Source organism: Dasypus novemcinctus, chromosome 7 (assembly GCF_030445035.2).
Source record: "Dasypus novemcinctus isolate mDasNov1 chromosome 7, mDasNov1.1.hap2, whole genome shotgun sequence".
Classification (NCBI taxonomy): Eukaryota; Metazoa; Chordata; class Mammalia; order Cingulata; family Dasypodidae; genus Dasypus; species Dasypus novemcinctus.
Genome location: NC_080679.1, coordinates 126,400,026 through 126,412,533, shown reverse-complemented (window position 1 = coordinate 126,412,533; position 12,508 = coordinate 126,400,026). Strand labels below are relative to the sequence as shown.

The 12,508-nt window shown below is 64.2% G+C and overlaps 1 protein-coding gene across 1 annotated transcript; it reads right to left on the bottom strand.

The window, feature by feature from the left end:
- On the bottom strand, positions 1 to 6,572 carry INHBB (inhibin subunit beta B). Its single transcript, XM_058301158.2, has 2 exons — positions 4,877 to 6,572; positions 1 to 2,476 (listed from the first exon to the last, which is right to left on the bottom strand). Exons 1-2 carry the CDS (start codon positions 5,322 to 5,324, stop codon positions 1,701 to 1,703), a joined length of 1,224 nt encoding a protein of 407 aa, XP_058157141.1. The 5' UTR covers positions 5,325 to 6,572; the 3' UTR covers positions 1 to 1,700.
- Between the last annotated feature and the right edge of the window lie 5,936 nt (positions 6,573 to 12,508).

Genomic DNA, 12,508 nt, shown 5'->3' with positions numbered 1-12,508 from the left:
CCCATGGCACTCCGTCTTTTATTTTCTTAAACTGTACAGAAACGTAAAATACTTTAACAGCAAGTCTATGGGAAAATTGTTTGGTTTTAAATTATTATGAAACAGAACCTAAGGGGAGCTTTATTAAATAAACACAGAGATGGGGATTTAAGGATACACACCTGTCTTCTACCACGGTGATTTTTACTCTACTTTCTGGGTGCATAAGGAGAGAAAAGACACATCGAAACTGAATAAACAAAATCCACTGATACCCTGAAACGCTGGCAAGCCACTCGAGGGATTGTTCAGAAGGTCGACATCGTAGAAGATGGCTTCGCCATCTAATAAAAATTAAAACTGATCTGTTGGCCTCTTTGGTTCCAAAATTATGTATAATACATTTAACTGTATTCTTTTTTTTTTCGCTGCTATAAAAATAACTTCTTTTTTCAAATGGCAGTTTCTGACTAATCATGCAACTAAATCAGTGCAAACATTAAAAGCAATCATTCGCTTAAAAAAGAAGCAAAGGATTTTCATTTCAAGTATAAAAAAATATAAAAAGAGTCGTACAAGTCCAGTTCCGTCTAGTGTGGGTCAACCCTTTAAATTGCATAGGTCACGTGGCACTTGGATACCGAGAGGGCCGGTGAGCTCTGCGCTCCGCCAAGGGCCACTTCCGGACACGGAGATCGGCAAGTGCTACATCATGTGCGCTCGGGCAGGGGTGCGGTGGCCGGCCACGGCACAGGCTGGCAACTTGCATGGAGCCGGAGCCGCAGAGAGCCTTCCCCGCCTCTCCCAGAGCAGCTGAGCTGCTCCTTTCCAGAATGCTCCACCCCGCCGTTTCCTCTCCCAGGCTCATCCCCTGGCCTCGGGGTCACCCCCCCTCCCCCCTCCCACTTAGAACCATTCGGATTTTAACTTAAAAGGGCATACCTGGTAGAAAAGTCTCTTTGCAGTTACCCAACGGGTATAAACGACCTGTCAGCTGCTAGTGATCAGGTTAAAGCATCAAAGTGAGCCCCCTCTCCTCTCCCCCCATCTCACCCCCCAAAAAACACACGTGTAAGTCACGCCAGGGCCCCAAGCGACGAATTGTCCCACGGTCACCGCCCCGGCCCACGGGGCCTGGCAAGCTGTGTCCTTTAGGTCCTCTCTCTCTTGCTGTCGCCAAGGGCACAGAAAAGACGGGCTGCGCGGCTCTCGCCATGCAGAGAGCCCAGGCAGGGGCAGAAGCAGGCACCTCCGAGCCGGGAGACCCCGAGGCAGGGCAGGCCTGGTGCAAGGCGGGGGGGGGGGGGGGCGCACGGCACCCCCGCTGGCCGGCGCGCTCCGGGCGGCTCTCACTCGGTCTCGTCTCTCGTGTGCGGAAGGCATGACCCAGAACAGCCGGGCCGGCGGGTGGGAAGGGCGGCTGCTCGCCCCAGTCCCTCCGGGTGACAGGCGTCCGCCCTGAAGCTGCCTGTGTCACTGCAGCCGTCTGCTGCTGTACTGGAGGCTGCTGTGTGGGTGGCAGGATGCATCTGGCCGTGCGTGCGTACGCGCGTGTCTGAAAGGGTGTCACGTCCCGGTCCCGACTGGTCGCTCCAAGGAGGAGGGCATCTCAGGCCTCACCCCGGGCCAGCGGCCGCAGCCCCCCAAGCCCCCTGCCTCGCCCCGGGGAAGGACCACGCCCGGTCTGCCGGGCACCCCGGCTCCCCCCGCCCGCCCGGCCGTCAGGTGCAGCCGCACTCGTCCACGATCATGTTGGGCACGTCCCGCTTCACGATGTTGTACTCGTCGTCGAAGTACAGCATGGACATGGAGCTGAGCTTGGTGGGGATGCAGCAGGAGTTGACCGGGCCGGGGTTGAGGCCCCGCATGCGGTACTGGTTCACCACCGCCGTGTGGAAGGAGGCGGCGGAGCCGGGGATGCCCGCCAGGTAGGCCGGGCAGCTGCCCTCGCAGTAGTTCCCGTAGTAGCCCGTGGGCGCGATGATCCAGTCGTTCCAGCCGATGAGGCGGAAGTCGATGAAGAACTGCTGCCTGCAGCAGAGGCTGGTGCGGCCGTCGCACTCCAGGCCGCGCTTGCGGATGCGGTGCCGGCTGTCGCCCAGCCGCGCCTGCACCACCACGAAGGGCCGGTGCGACTCCTCGCCGGGGTCCACGAACACGGGCGCCACGGCCAGCTCGCGGCAGCCGTCGCACTGCACGTCCAGGATGAGCCGCCGCTCGCCCCGCTCGAACAGGGCCTGGATGGCCTCGGTGACCGGGAAGGTGTGCCAGCCGCTGCGCTTGAGGTCCGCCTTCTTCTCCACCACATTCCAGCGGTCGCCGCGGCCCTGCTCCTGGAAGTGCACCTTGAGCCGCACCTTGCGCCGGCCGCCCTTCTCCAGGACGTAGGGCAGCAGTTTCAGGTACAGCCACAGGCTGGCCTGCACCACGAACAGGTTCTGGTTGCCTTCGTTGGAGATGAAGAAGTACAGGCGGACCCGGGAGGAGGCGAGGCCATCTGTGGAGAGGGGGAGGGCGGGCCACGTTAATTCAGGGGGAACACGAGGCAACGGGGGCTGGAAGAACACGAGGCAATGCGGGAAAGCGGCTCTCGGCCGCAGGAGGCGGGAAGGCGGGCCCTCCGCACAGCTGGAAAACGTTATTGACCAGAAATACCGTTCTCAGGACCAGGGCCTCTGCCTGTAACCTGGGAGAGGCAGAGAAAATCGTTTCTCAGTGAGGAAGCGGGACCAGGTTGGAGCTGGAGGGTGGCCTCACCTCTCCCAGGCCAGGGCCCCCTGAAGACGGGCCCTGGGGGCCTCAGAGCTCCACAGAGGAACTTGTCAGGAGGCCAAGAGCTTAACAAGTTGTTAGGGGGTATCTGTGAAATCTGAACAACAAAACCAGGATTGCACTGAGGATTTGGGGGTGGGTCGTTTCAGTAGGGTGGCTGCCAGTTAACTGAGGGCATTGCAAAATCGAGCCGAGCTACCTACTGCCTCTTTCCAGTGTTTACCTAAGCATGCTCTCTCTGATCCAAGTCTCAGGGAAACCTCCACTGCAAACAAGCAAGCTCTGCTCAGATTTCTGACAGTGTGCTCTGCAGGCTGCAAAATGCAGCCTCATTTCAGGCTGCTGCCAAGGGACAAAACAGTCGGCCTTGAAACTTGAGGTCCGATCCTTTGAGTGCACCCTGACTCCCCATAAAATGGCATGTTCAAAATCTCCAAGGAAGTGGGGAGGTGGCGGGGGTGGGGGCAGCTCAACGATAACTCCATAACTCAGCTCAGCAGGAGAGAGACCAGGCCAGCTGACGGGCGACTCCTCTCCCATCTTACATTCCAGCGACTCTTCCCTCTGACAAGCTCTACTTTTTCCTTTTTTTTTTTTTTTTTTTTGCAGGAAGAACAAATCAGACAACTGCGCGGCTGCGGATGGTTTTATCAAACATCCCACCACTGCCCCCTCTCCAGCCCCCTCCTCAGGCCCTCCCGGCTCCTCTAATAACACGATCTGACTTTGAAATGGGGGAAACTGCAGCCTTAAAAGCTGGTCTTGGGCGAGCTGCCTGTGACCTGAATCTGTTATTTATAAGTCAAAGAGCTGGCTCCGTGAAACGGACCAGAAATATAACAGCCCCCGCTGTCATTTTGTGCCACGGGGAGCAAAAGGCCTCCTCGACCTTCCAGAATCACATTTCTACCCCGGGCCCCAAAGCACCTTTGAATCCCAGCCCTCTAATTGCATGCCGAGCTCTCCCTGACTCTGGCCGACAGCTAAACGGGCAAAACGGTTCTTTCTAAGCACGAGCCAGCCCCTGATTGTCTCTGCTTTTCTCCACACCCGGCCATGCAAAACTTTTCATCTCTTTTCATCCCCAGGAAGCTCCAGCCCGGTCTGCCTGCTCCCTGGGGGTGGGGGGCATTTGCAGCCTGGAGCCACACACCACAGCTCCCCAGAGCGCACCGGGGCTTCCCCCTCCACGACCTTCTCCGCAGTCCCCTTGGCACGAACGGGGCTGAGCTCAGGCACAAAAGCCAGCCTGGCTCATTCAAGTCCTGAAAAGGACAGCAGAGTCCAAAGCACTTGCAGCCTTTCGACAAGGGCACATTTTCCCATCTCCTTTGAAAGTTCCAAAAGATCTCTTTTTTCTCCCCGATTATAATATTTAGACAGTGGTAGAGATTTACAATCCGGGGCCGCCGCAAAATCTCAGAAAGGACTCCTACCCTTTGTTAACTGAGAACTCGGCGGCTCTCAGGAGCTGTCCCGTTCCCCCCCCCCCCCCCCCCCGAGCCGGCAGCAGAGGCACCGGGCTGCCCCCCAGCCTAGCCGCCGCTTTCTCTGCGTAAATGATGGGACCTGTTGAGAAACCTGCCTTCCGCCCGATTCCAGTGCCCACACAATCGGAAGAGAGGTTGCCTAGCTCTCCCCAGCGAGGCTTCAGCAATCCTGGCAATCCCACGCGGCCCGGCGATGGAAGCGGCCCGGGGGCCCCTCACGCAGGCGCGCGCGCGCGCGCGCACACACACACACACTCTCCACCGGCCCACGTATTTCAACAAGCACACACATTTCCATCCACACTGCTAAGCCTACACTGCGATCGTGGGAAACAAAAACATTAAGCAATCACCGAGCAAGTGCCCGCGGAGCCAGGGCTGCCTGCATCTGCCAGGAGGGGGGTGGGGGGCGCGCCCCGAAAGACGCTGGAGCCCGACTGCGGAGAGCCGCGCGGAGAGCGGGGCGTTTGGCGGCTGGGGGGCCGGGGCCGGGAAGGGGTCTGCGGCCCGGAGGTAGAGGAAGGCCGCCAGGACGCACAGCGCAGAGCACCGCGCAGCAGATTGCCCCCGGGGCGCGCTGGAGGCGGCAGAGCAGGCAGGGACAGGCAGGGAGCCTGGGCCTCGGCTGGACCCACCTGTCTCAGCGAAGCTGATGATCTCAGACATGCGCTCCTGGCCGTCGGTGCCCGGGCTGGCGTGGCCGTCGAGGTGCGGGATCTCCACGCGGCCGTCCTCGCGCACTTTGCCCGCGTGCAGCTTGCGCAGGGCCGTGACCAAAGCGGCCTTGGGTACGGCGTGCGTGATGTTAGGCCGGCCCCGCATCTGCAGGCGGCTCAAGATGTGCCGCTTCACCGCCTCCAGGAAGTCGCCGTCCACCCGGCCCCGTTCCTCCGGTCGCCGGAAGCCGCCGCACGACGTGCAAGTGTCCTGCGGGCCGCCGGGCACTCCGGGCGACGCGGGCGGCGGCGGCGCGGCGGGTGACGGCGGCGGCGTGGGCGAGCCCCAGGCCTCGGGCCCCAGCCAGCCGGCCGCCAGCAGCAGCAGGCAGGCGGCCCCCAGCGCCCGACCCGGCAGCCCGTCCATGGTGCGCCGCTGGCGACGAGGGCGCCCGCAGCGAGCCGAGCCGAGCGCAGGGCCGGGCTCCGGGCTCCGGGCTGCGGGCTCCGGGTGCGCCGCCCCGCCCCCGCCTCCGCCCCGCGCCGCCCGGGCCTCCGCCCGCCGCCGCCGGCTCGCAGGAAGAGGGGGCCGGCCGGGCCGCGGGGGGCTCCCCGCGCCGGGGAGGGCAGCCGAGGGCCGCGGGGCCGGAGGGGCGCGCCCGGCGGGCCAGGCAGCAGCGGGTGGGCCGCGCGGGCAGGTGGGTCACTGGCGCACGGGCGTCTCGGGGCGCCTGGGCATCCGCAACCTGCTCCCCATCCTCTCTCTCCGCGTCGGGGCCCCGCGGCCCGGCTCCGGGGAAGTGAAAGCGGCGGCGGCTCCTCGTCCGCTGGGCGGGGACGGAGGCGACAGGACCGGCCGAGGCAACTTGGCAGACGACAGAAGAAGACGCCCGAGCCCCCGGAGCGAAGGCCGGGAGCGGCGCTGCGGCGGGCGCTGCGGCGGGCCCCGCGCCCGCACCTGAGCGCCTCGCCCGAGCCCCTCGCGCCCAGGCAGAGCCGGCGGCGGCGGCGCAGCGCGGCGAGCGCAGCTCCGGGAGCGCCGAGGAGCGCCGGCCGCGCGGGCTCGCTCAAAGGCGGCGCCGAGCCCCGGGCCGCGGGCTCTGCAGTCCTCCCCGCGCGTCACACGGCAAAGTTGTCTCCAGGCTCGCGGGGCGCCGCATCCGCGGGCGGGCGGGCCGCCGCGCGCTCCGCAGGGGCCTCCGCTCCACCCGCCTGCGGGCCGCCTCGCTCCCTCCGCCGCCGCGGCGCGGGGCCGGCCGGGGCGCGGGGTGCCGGCAGGGAGGCGAGGCGGAGGCTCGGCCCGCTCGCCCCGCTCTCTTCGGCCTGGCGCGGCAGCGGCGATTTCGGCTGGAGCGCCTCAAAGTCTCGCAGCGGCCCCGGAGCGGGTGCGGCGCCTCCGCTCGCGCTCGCCCTGGCACACGCCGCAGGGCCGGGAGAGAGCGGGCGGTGGCGGCCGCGGCCCCGCGGCCCCGGAGTGCAGCGCCCGCCGAGGAGTTCTTCTCTTTGCCCTCTCTTCTCTTATTCTCCCCGTTTTTCCTCCCAAGGCGGGGGGGGGGGGGGGCGGGGGGGGCGCACAACCTCCGTATGTGCGCGCGCGTGAAGATAGACGTTGGCAGAAAAAAAAAGGGGGGGGGGGAGCGAGTCTCGTCCTGGCGGTGCGGGAGGAGGCGATCCGCGCCTCCCGGCTCCGGCTGCCCGGGGGGGGGGGGGGGGGGGGGGAGGAGGGAAGGGGGAGGCGGAATCTGTTCAGGCCGGGGCTGCCCGCTCCCCCCGCCCCACCCCCGCTTCCCTCCGCGTTTTTTCCTTTCTGCCTTGGCGAGAAGGAGGGGCGAGCCGGCCCTCCTTCCCCTCCCCCCCCCCGCAAGGCCGGGCCACTTTTGCTGCCCCGAAACTTTCCCACCACGTGGGCGCCCGGGACCCTCACCCAGCTGGGCGGCGGGCGGCACCGACGGGCTCCGGGAGGAAAAGCCGGCGCTCGCCCCCGTCCGCCGCCCCCTCCTCGCGGTCGCGCAGCCTCTGCCGCCGCCGTCCCCGGCCGGGAGAAGCGAGTCCCGCGGCGGCGGCCACCCCCGGCCCTCCCGGGGCTCTCCCGCCAAGCCCCGCGGCCGGACGCCGCTCCCGGGCTGCGGCGGCCTCGGCGTGCGCGGGCCTCCCGGCCGCTGGTGCGCTGGGCGAGGCGCGGGCCCCGCGGCCTGGGGGCGCTGGGGGACCGAACGAGGCCCGCCAGCTCTTGCCTCTGCCGGGTCCTGGGCCCCGCGGGCTCCTGGGTTGAGCCGGGACGCAGCCTGGAGACCTCAGAGCCCCGGAGCTTGGCGGCCGTGGTGGGGGGGGAGGTCTAGCATCCCCCAGTCGGGGCCCTGCCACTGCCAGCTCTGGAGACGCGCCCTTCGGCGGGGTCCTCCCCTCCCCTGGGCTCTACCTCCTCATCTGTGATGGGGGAACAGTAACAGCCAGGTCGCACCGAGGGGCGCTGGGCAGGCCCCCGGGGCAGTCTCCTCGCACTCAGAACCGGATACGGGATGGTTCCAGGCGCCAGAGGTATCGCCACCAGGCTTGCCCTGCCGTCCTGGCCGCCAGACGCTGTCCGCGGAGAGCTGACCCCAGCCCCATCCAGAACCTTCGGCCCCTCCTAACGTCCCCACCTGGGTCCGGCGCCAGGAACATGCTCCCACCCCCTTCTCCTCCCTGCTCGCTGGCACCCTAGCCCACCGCGGGCGCCGCCGAGACAGGCCGGACTTCAAAGGGGAGGTGCTGGGAGGGCATCCTAGCTTCCTTAGCGTATCGGGGAACCCGGAGGGCCGCGGAGGAGCAAGGCCTCCGGCGCGGGGCTCTCCTCCCCCCTCGCGAGCCTCTCGGGCCAGCCCTGCGGCGGAGCAGCTCGGCCCTGGACCGCAGTCCCGCCGAGGCCCGCAAAGCTGGAGGCGGAGCGCCCCCTCCCTCCCGGTCAGAGGAACCGACCAGAAGGTGCCCGGGCGGCTCCCGCGGGGCAGAACCGGCGCAGGTCTGGGGTTGCCGACCTGGAGTCAGAAGCAGGGGCCAGGAGTGGCGAGAGAGGAATGCCCTTCTGCCTGGCAGGGCCTCTTCCCACCCCTGCACTCAGTCCTGTCTCCGTGGCCTTCCACCTCGTCCCTGTTCTGAGCCTGGGAGCATCAGGTAGGAAGGAGGGCCGCTCCACCTGGGCAGACCGTGTAAGCAGCTCCCGGCCCAGGCCTTGCCCCCACCCCACCCGTGCTCTGGCTGGCGTCTTCCCAGCGGCCAGGGGGCTCTCCACCCGACAGCCACCAACGCCGGGCAAACTCATCGCCCTCCAGCAAGCCCTCCCCGGCCCTCTCACGCCCTGAGTAGTTCTTTGCCTTATTAGGCCAGTGCCCGGCTGTTACGTGGTCAGCGCTTTGTGTCCTGTGCTGCGTCTCAGGCTCCTGGGCCCTGAAGGGTGCCAGTCTGGGCAGGGGGTGGGGGACTCGATTGAAGGAAGAGTTGATGGAATGAGTGAATGTGAGAAGTCGTGAAGCTGGAGGGGATTTAACCGGCAGGGGAGGTCCCCTCTGCCCAGCCCCAGCCCTTCTTCCTGCTGCCCACCTGGGCTGGCAGGGGCGGGGGGAGAGGGGGGCAAGGCCTCCGCCCCTTTGGGAAGGGGCGGTATCTTACCCACTGACCTGAGCTGGCGGGGCCTGGCCAAAGCCAGGTGTCCTTGTGGGTAGGAGGAGGGGAGGGGAATTGAGGGGAGGGTCGCGCTTTGCTCCCCAGGTGGAAGAGCTGCCAGCCCCGCTGCCGGTCATCTGCCGGGAGGGAACTGGGTCAAGCGGTAGTCAGAAACCATCTGCTCGAGAAGCTGGGATTATCCCGCCCTCCGCTGATCCCCCAGCCCGCAGGAGCCGAGGGTGTAAATTGAGTTCTTCCAGATCACCTTGTGCTTCTGGGGGGAGGGGGCTCCCCGTCCCCTCCTGAGGGGCACGGACCTGTTCCTGGTGCTTCCAAGCCTCATTTAGCCCGGGGCCGCTCCTCCGTCCATCGATGACCTCAGCCCTCAATCTGCTGCGCTGTGAAGGCGCCTGTTGGATTTGAATACGCTGGGGCACATCGTCGTCGGCGCCAGCGCCCACCGCCCGGCACGCGGGGCTGGCGCCCAGCTGCCACCCAGGAGCTCCAGCCCACCTGGGATGACAGGACGCAAGCCTGGCGATCCGAGGGCTCCGGGTGGAGGAGGCTTTCTCTGGGCACTCAACGCAAGTGGTGTGTGTGTGTGTGCATAACCCATCATTGTCAATTTGGGGATGATGAAAATGTCCAAGTGTGACAAGGCAAACCATAAACACAGGAGCCTTCGGGCTCATGTGGGAAAAGGATTGAGCACCCAGGCACGGTTCCCAGATGCCCATGTGGCCTTAGACGGGGGACAAAGAGGAGGATCTCCCACCAGGGGGTGCTCAGGACACGGGTGGGAGAAGGCAAAAAGCAGGGCACAGGGGCCGGTGTTCCCTTTGATGCCACTGCAGGCCATCACATCGCACAGCACGCCTCTCCAGAACAGCCCGATCGCTGGAAGGAAGGAGCAGCACGCCAGGCCTGACCTGGGGTCCTGGGGGGCAGCCCCCGTGTGGATCCAGCTGAGGGTGTCCCCAGGAGTTGAGGGGCCAGGTTTATCTTTGTAAAAACTCCGGCATCAAGGTGGAGCCACACAGAATGGCTCACAGTGACCCCATGCCTTTGAGGTCCCGGAGTCAAATCCTGACATATTGGGGGGGGGGCCGGCTATATTGGTAAGAGACCCCCACACTGCCCACCTCGTGAGGCCACTGCGTGGTTTGTGGACTGTCATCTCTGGCAACCAGTGAGCCCCAGGGACCGAGACGCCCACGCTGGGCTGGGGAATGCACGTGAGCTGCAGTAGAGCCGCCCCGTACAGTGGTGCCTGCGTGGCACCCAAAGGCAGGCCACCGGGCACCAACAGCTTGACACAAAGCACGCACAGCTTTCCACGCTCCCGCTCAGTGCCCTGAGCGAGGCTTCAGGGCGATCCTGCTTTGCCGGGCTTCTCATCCAGCGAGTCACTCTCGAGGGGACCTCCTGGGCACCCCACCCCCGGAAGTCTATCGCCACTCAGAGCACGGGGTACCCGGCCCCGTTCTCAGGAAGACCAAGCTGGAGGGGAGCCCAGGGGAAGGAGGCTGGGCCAGAGGAGCGCCTCAGCGGTTCTGAGCACTCAGGAGATATTTTAACAGCTGGCCCCACGGGGGTGGCTGTCCAAGCTGGTGTATTTTCTAGAGAAAAATAGAGGCGCTAAATACAGCAGTTGGTTAGTGGCCCACTTCCCATTGCTAAGCGCAAACTATTTGTAGCGCGGAAGTCCTTCCCATTCATTCAATACTCGTGCGGAACAAGCCGCTGGGGGTGCAGAGTGAGCGCGTGCAGCCCCTGGCCCAGCAGCCCCCGCAGGCGTCCGTGGCTCAGGGAGATCACTGGGGTGATGAAGGAGCGGTGGGGGCAGGGGGGCGGCGCTGAGCCTGGGCGCGGAGGAGGCGTTTTCCCGGTGGACAGGCGGTCAGGGAGGTGGCCGGGGAGGAGCGCGCTGAAGGGCCGAGGAGTAAAGTGGAGGTGAGCGGCAGGGTGGAGTTGAGGAGAGAGCCCAGGGTATGTGAGGCCTTCGACAGCGTCGTAGGGGCTGAGACACCGCTGGAGGAAGGCGAGGGCCAGGGGTAAGGGCGTGGCGGTGAGGACCCAAGGGCAGGCGGGGGCAGGCCTGGCCCCCTCCCGTCAGGTCACCAGGACAGGGTGGCCAGTGGCAGGTGGGAGCTGAGGAAGAAACCTGGAGGATACTCCCCCCCCCGTTTTTGCTGGGCGAGTCCCATGAATGGCATTCAGGTGCCACGGGCAGCTGAGAACCCCACGGGCTGGCGACTTCGCCAGCCACAAACAACAGGAGAGCATTTCGACGGTCGCGCTGCTCTGGCTCTCCAGCGCCACCTCTGTCCGCTTTGGGAACGCCTGGGTTCAAGTCCCAAACTAGCGTTGCTCGGGGGTGCATGGACTTCAGAGCTGACCCCTGCAGCCCACTCCTTGGAGGACAAGAAACAGCCCGCCTGTCCAAAGAGGCGCCGTCTAAGGACAACGCAAAGCCGACCCACGACAGCGTTTCTTTGGCTCGGAGGCGGGACGGGCACAAGGCAGGAAACGCGAGGAAGTGGCTCTTGTGTGCGGGTAAAGACCAGACACCCGTTTTTGCTTTTTTTCAAGGAAACCAGTCTGCTAGTGCCCATGACAGCTGAGGACCCTAACCCCCGACGGCCAGCGCATCCCGGCCGTGCGTCTTTGGGAGGCTCCCACGGCACAGGAGCTCAGAAACAGGGGCCCCGAACGTCCCCTGCCACGCAAGGGCTCCCCTTCCTTACATAAGACTCTAATTGAATTTTCGCCATCAGTAAAACGGTCTCTGTCGTGCCATTGAAGGAAACTCTGTGGGGGAACCGCTGTGGTTGCAGGAGAAAAAAAGACCCGGGGCCATTACAAACTTAATCTCCCTCCCAGCCCGGGGCCATCACCGGCTCTTAAAGCTGGGCTAATTTGGGCTAATTTCACGTTCTCTCAGGCCTCGGCCCCGGTGGGGGGGGGGGTGCGGGCCGTGGGCGGGCCCTCACTCACACTGGGGTCCCCCTCTTGGCTCCCCACGCCTGCTGCCCACCCCCGCCATCCCCTCCCCTCCCCTCCCCAGGCCGGAACAGTCAGGTGCTGATCTGAGAAAGGAGCCATTTCTCACACATTGAGCTCTTTCAGCGCCTTCCCTTTCCCATCCACTAGATTATGGGTTGAAATGCTGGAGAGGGAGGGGAAAAAAATGAATGAAAAGGGAAGGATCGGATTTTTGCCTGGTGGATAAGTATATTTATATCTAATTAGGAGACCCCACTGGGAAGGGGGTAAAGTGTTTTAGTTCTGGCCTACTGAAGGACAAACACCTATTGTGCAGCTGCTCTCTAAGTTGGTAAAAGATTCCCAGAGTCAGTCTGCGGCCAATGGAGGCGTGAGCAGAGCCCAAGGCCAGGCCACCCCCTCCTCGGGGCTCCATCTGCCAGCCCGCTGCCGAAGGGACCTCAGGGCAAACTGTCTCAGGGCAGAGATTTGAGGATTTGCCCTTAGGCACCTTTCTAAAAGAAAAAAGAAGGGCGGGAGGGAGAAAAGAAAAGAACAGCGCATTTAGGATGAAGACAAACAAACCAGTTGACTTTCATTTCACCCCCTTAGAGGGTCTAAGGCTTCGTATACCCCTAACTTCCTACTCCTTGGAAATAAAAGCACAGAGCCAGGAGCCTAATTAAAAATAACCTGCCAGCGCCTTTTTTTCATCCAGGATCCAGGCACTGAAACACTGACCAGCTTTCCCCACCACTAGCCAACAGAGGGCAAGAATACGCGTTAGTATAAATCTCTGGGAGGCAGGGCTGGCCCCTGTGAGCAATGTTGTAACACTCATCTCCCTGAGCTCGGCTCCCCGAGGGGAAGCAAGGCTCGCTCCTGGACAGCCTGGCTCATCTTGTGCATTTTGGGGTAACCAACCCCGTCCAACCTCGAGGGCAAGTTCTGGGGTCAGGGCCCCACAGCGGGACCCCTGGCCCT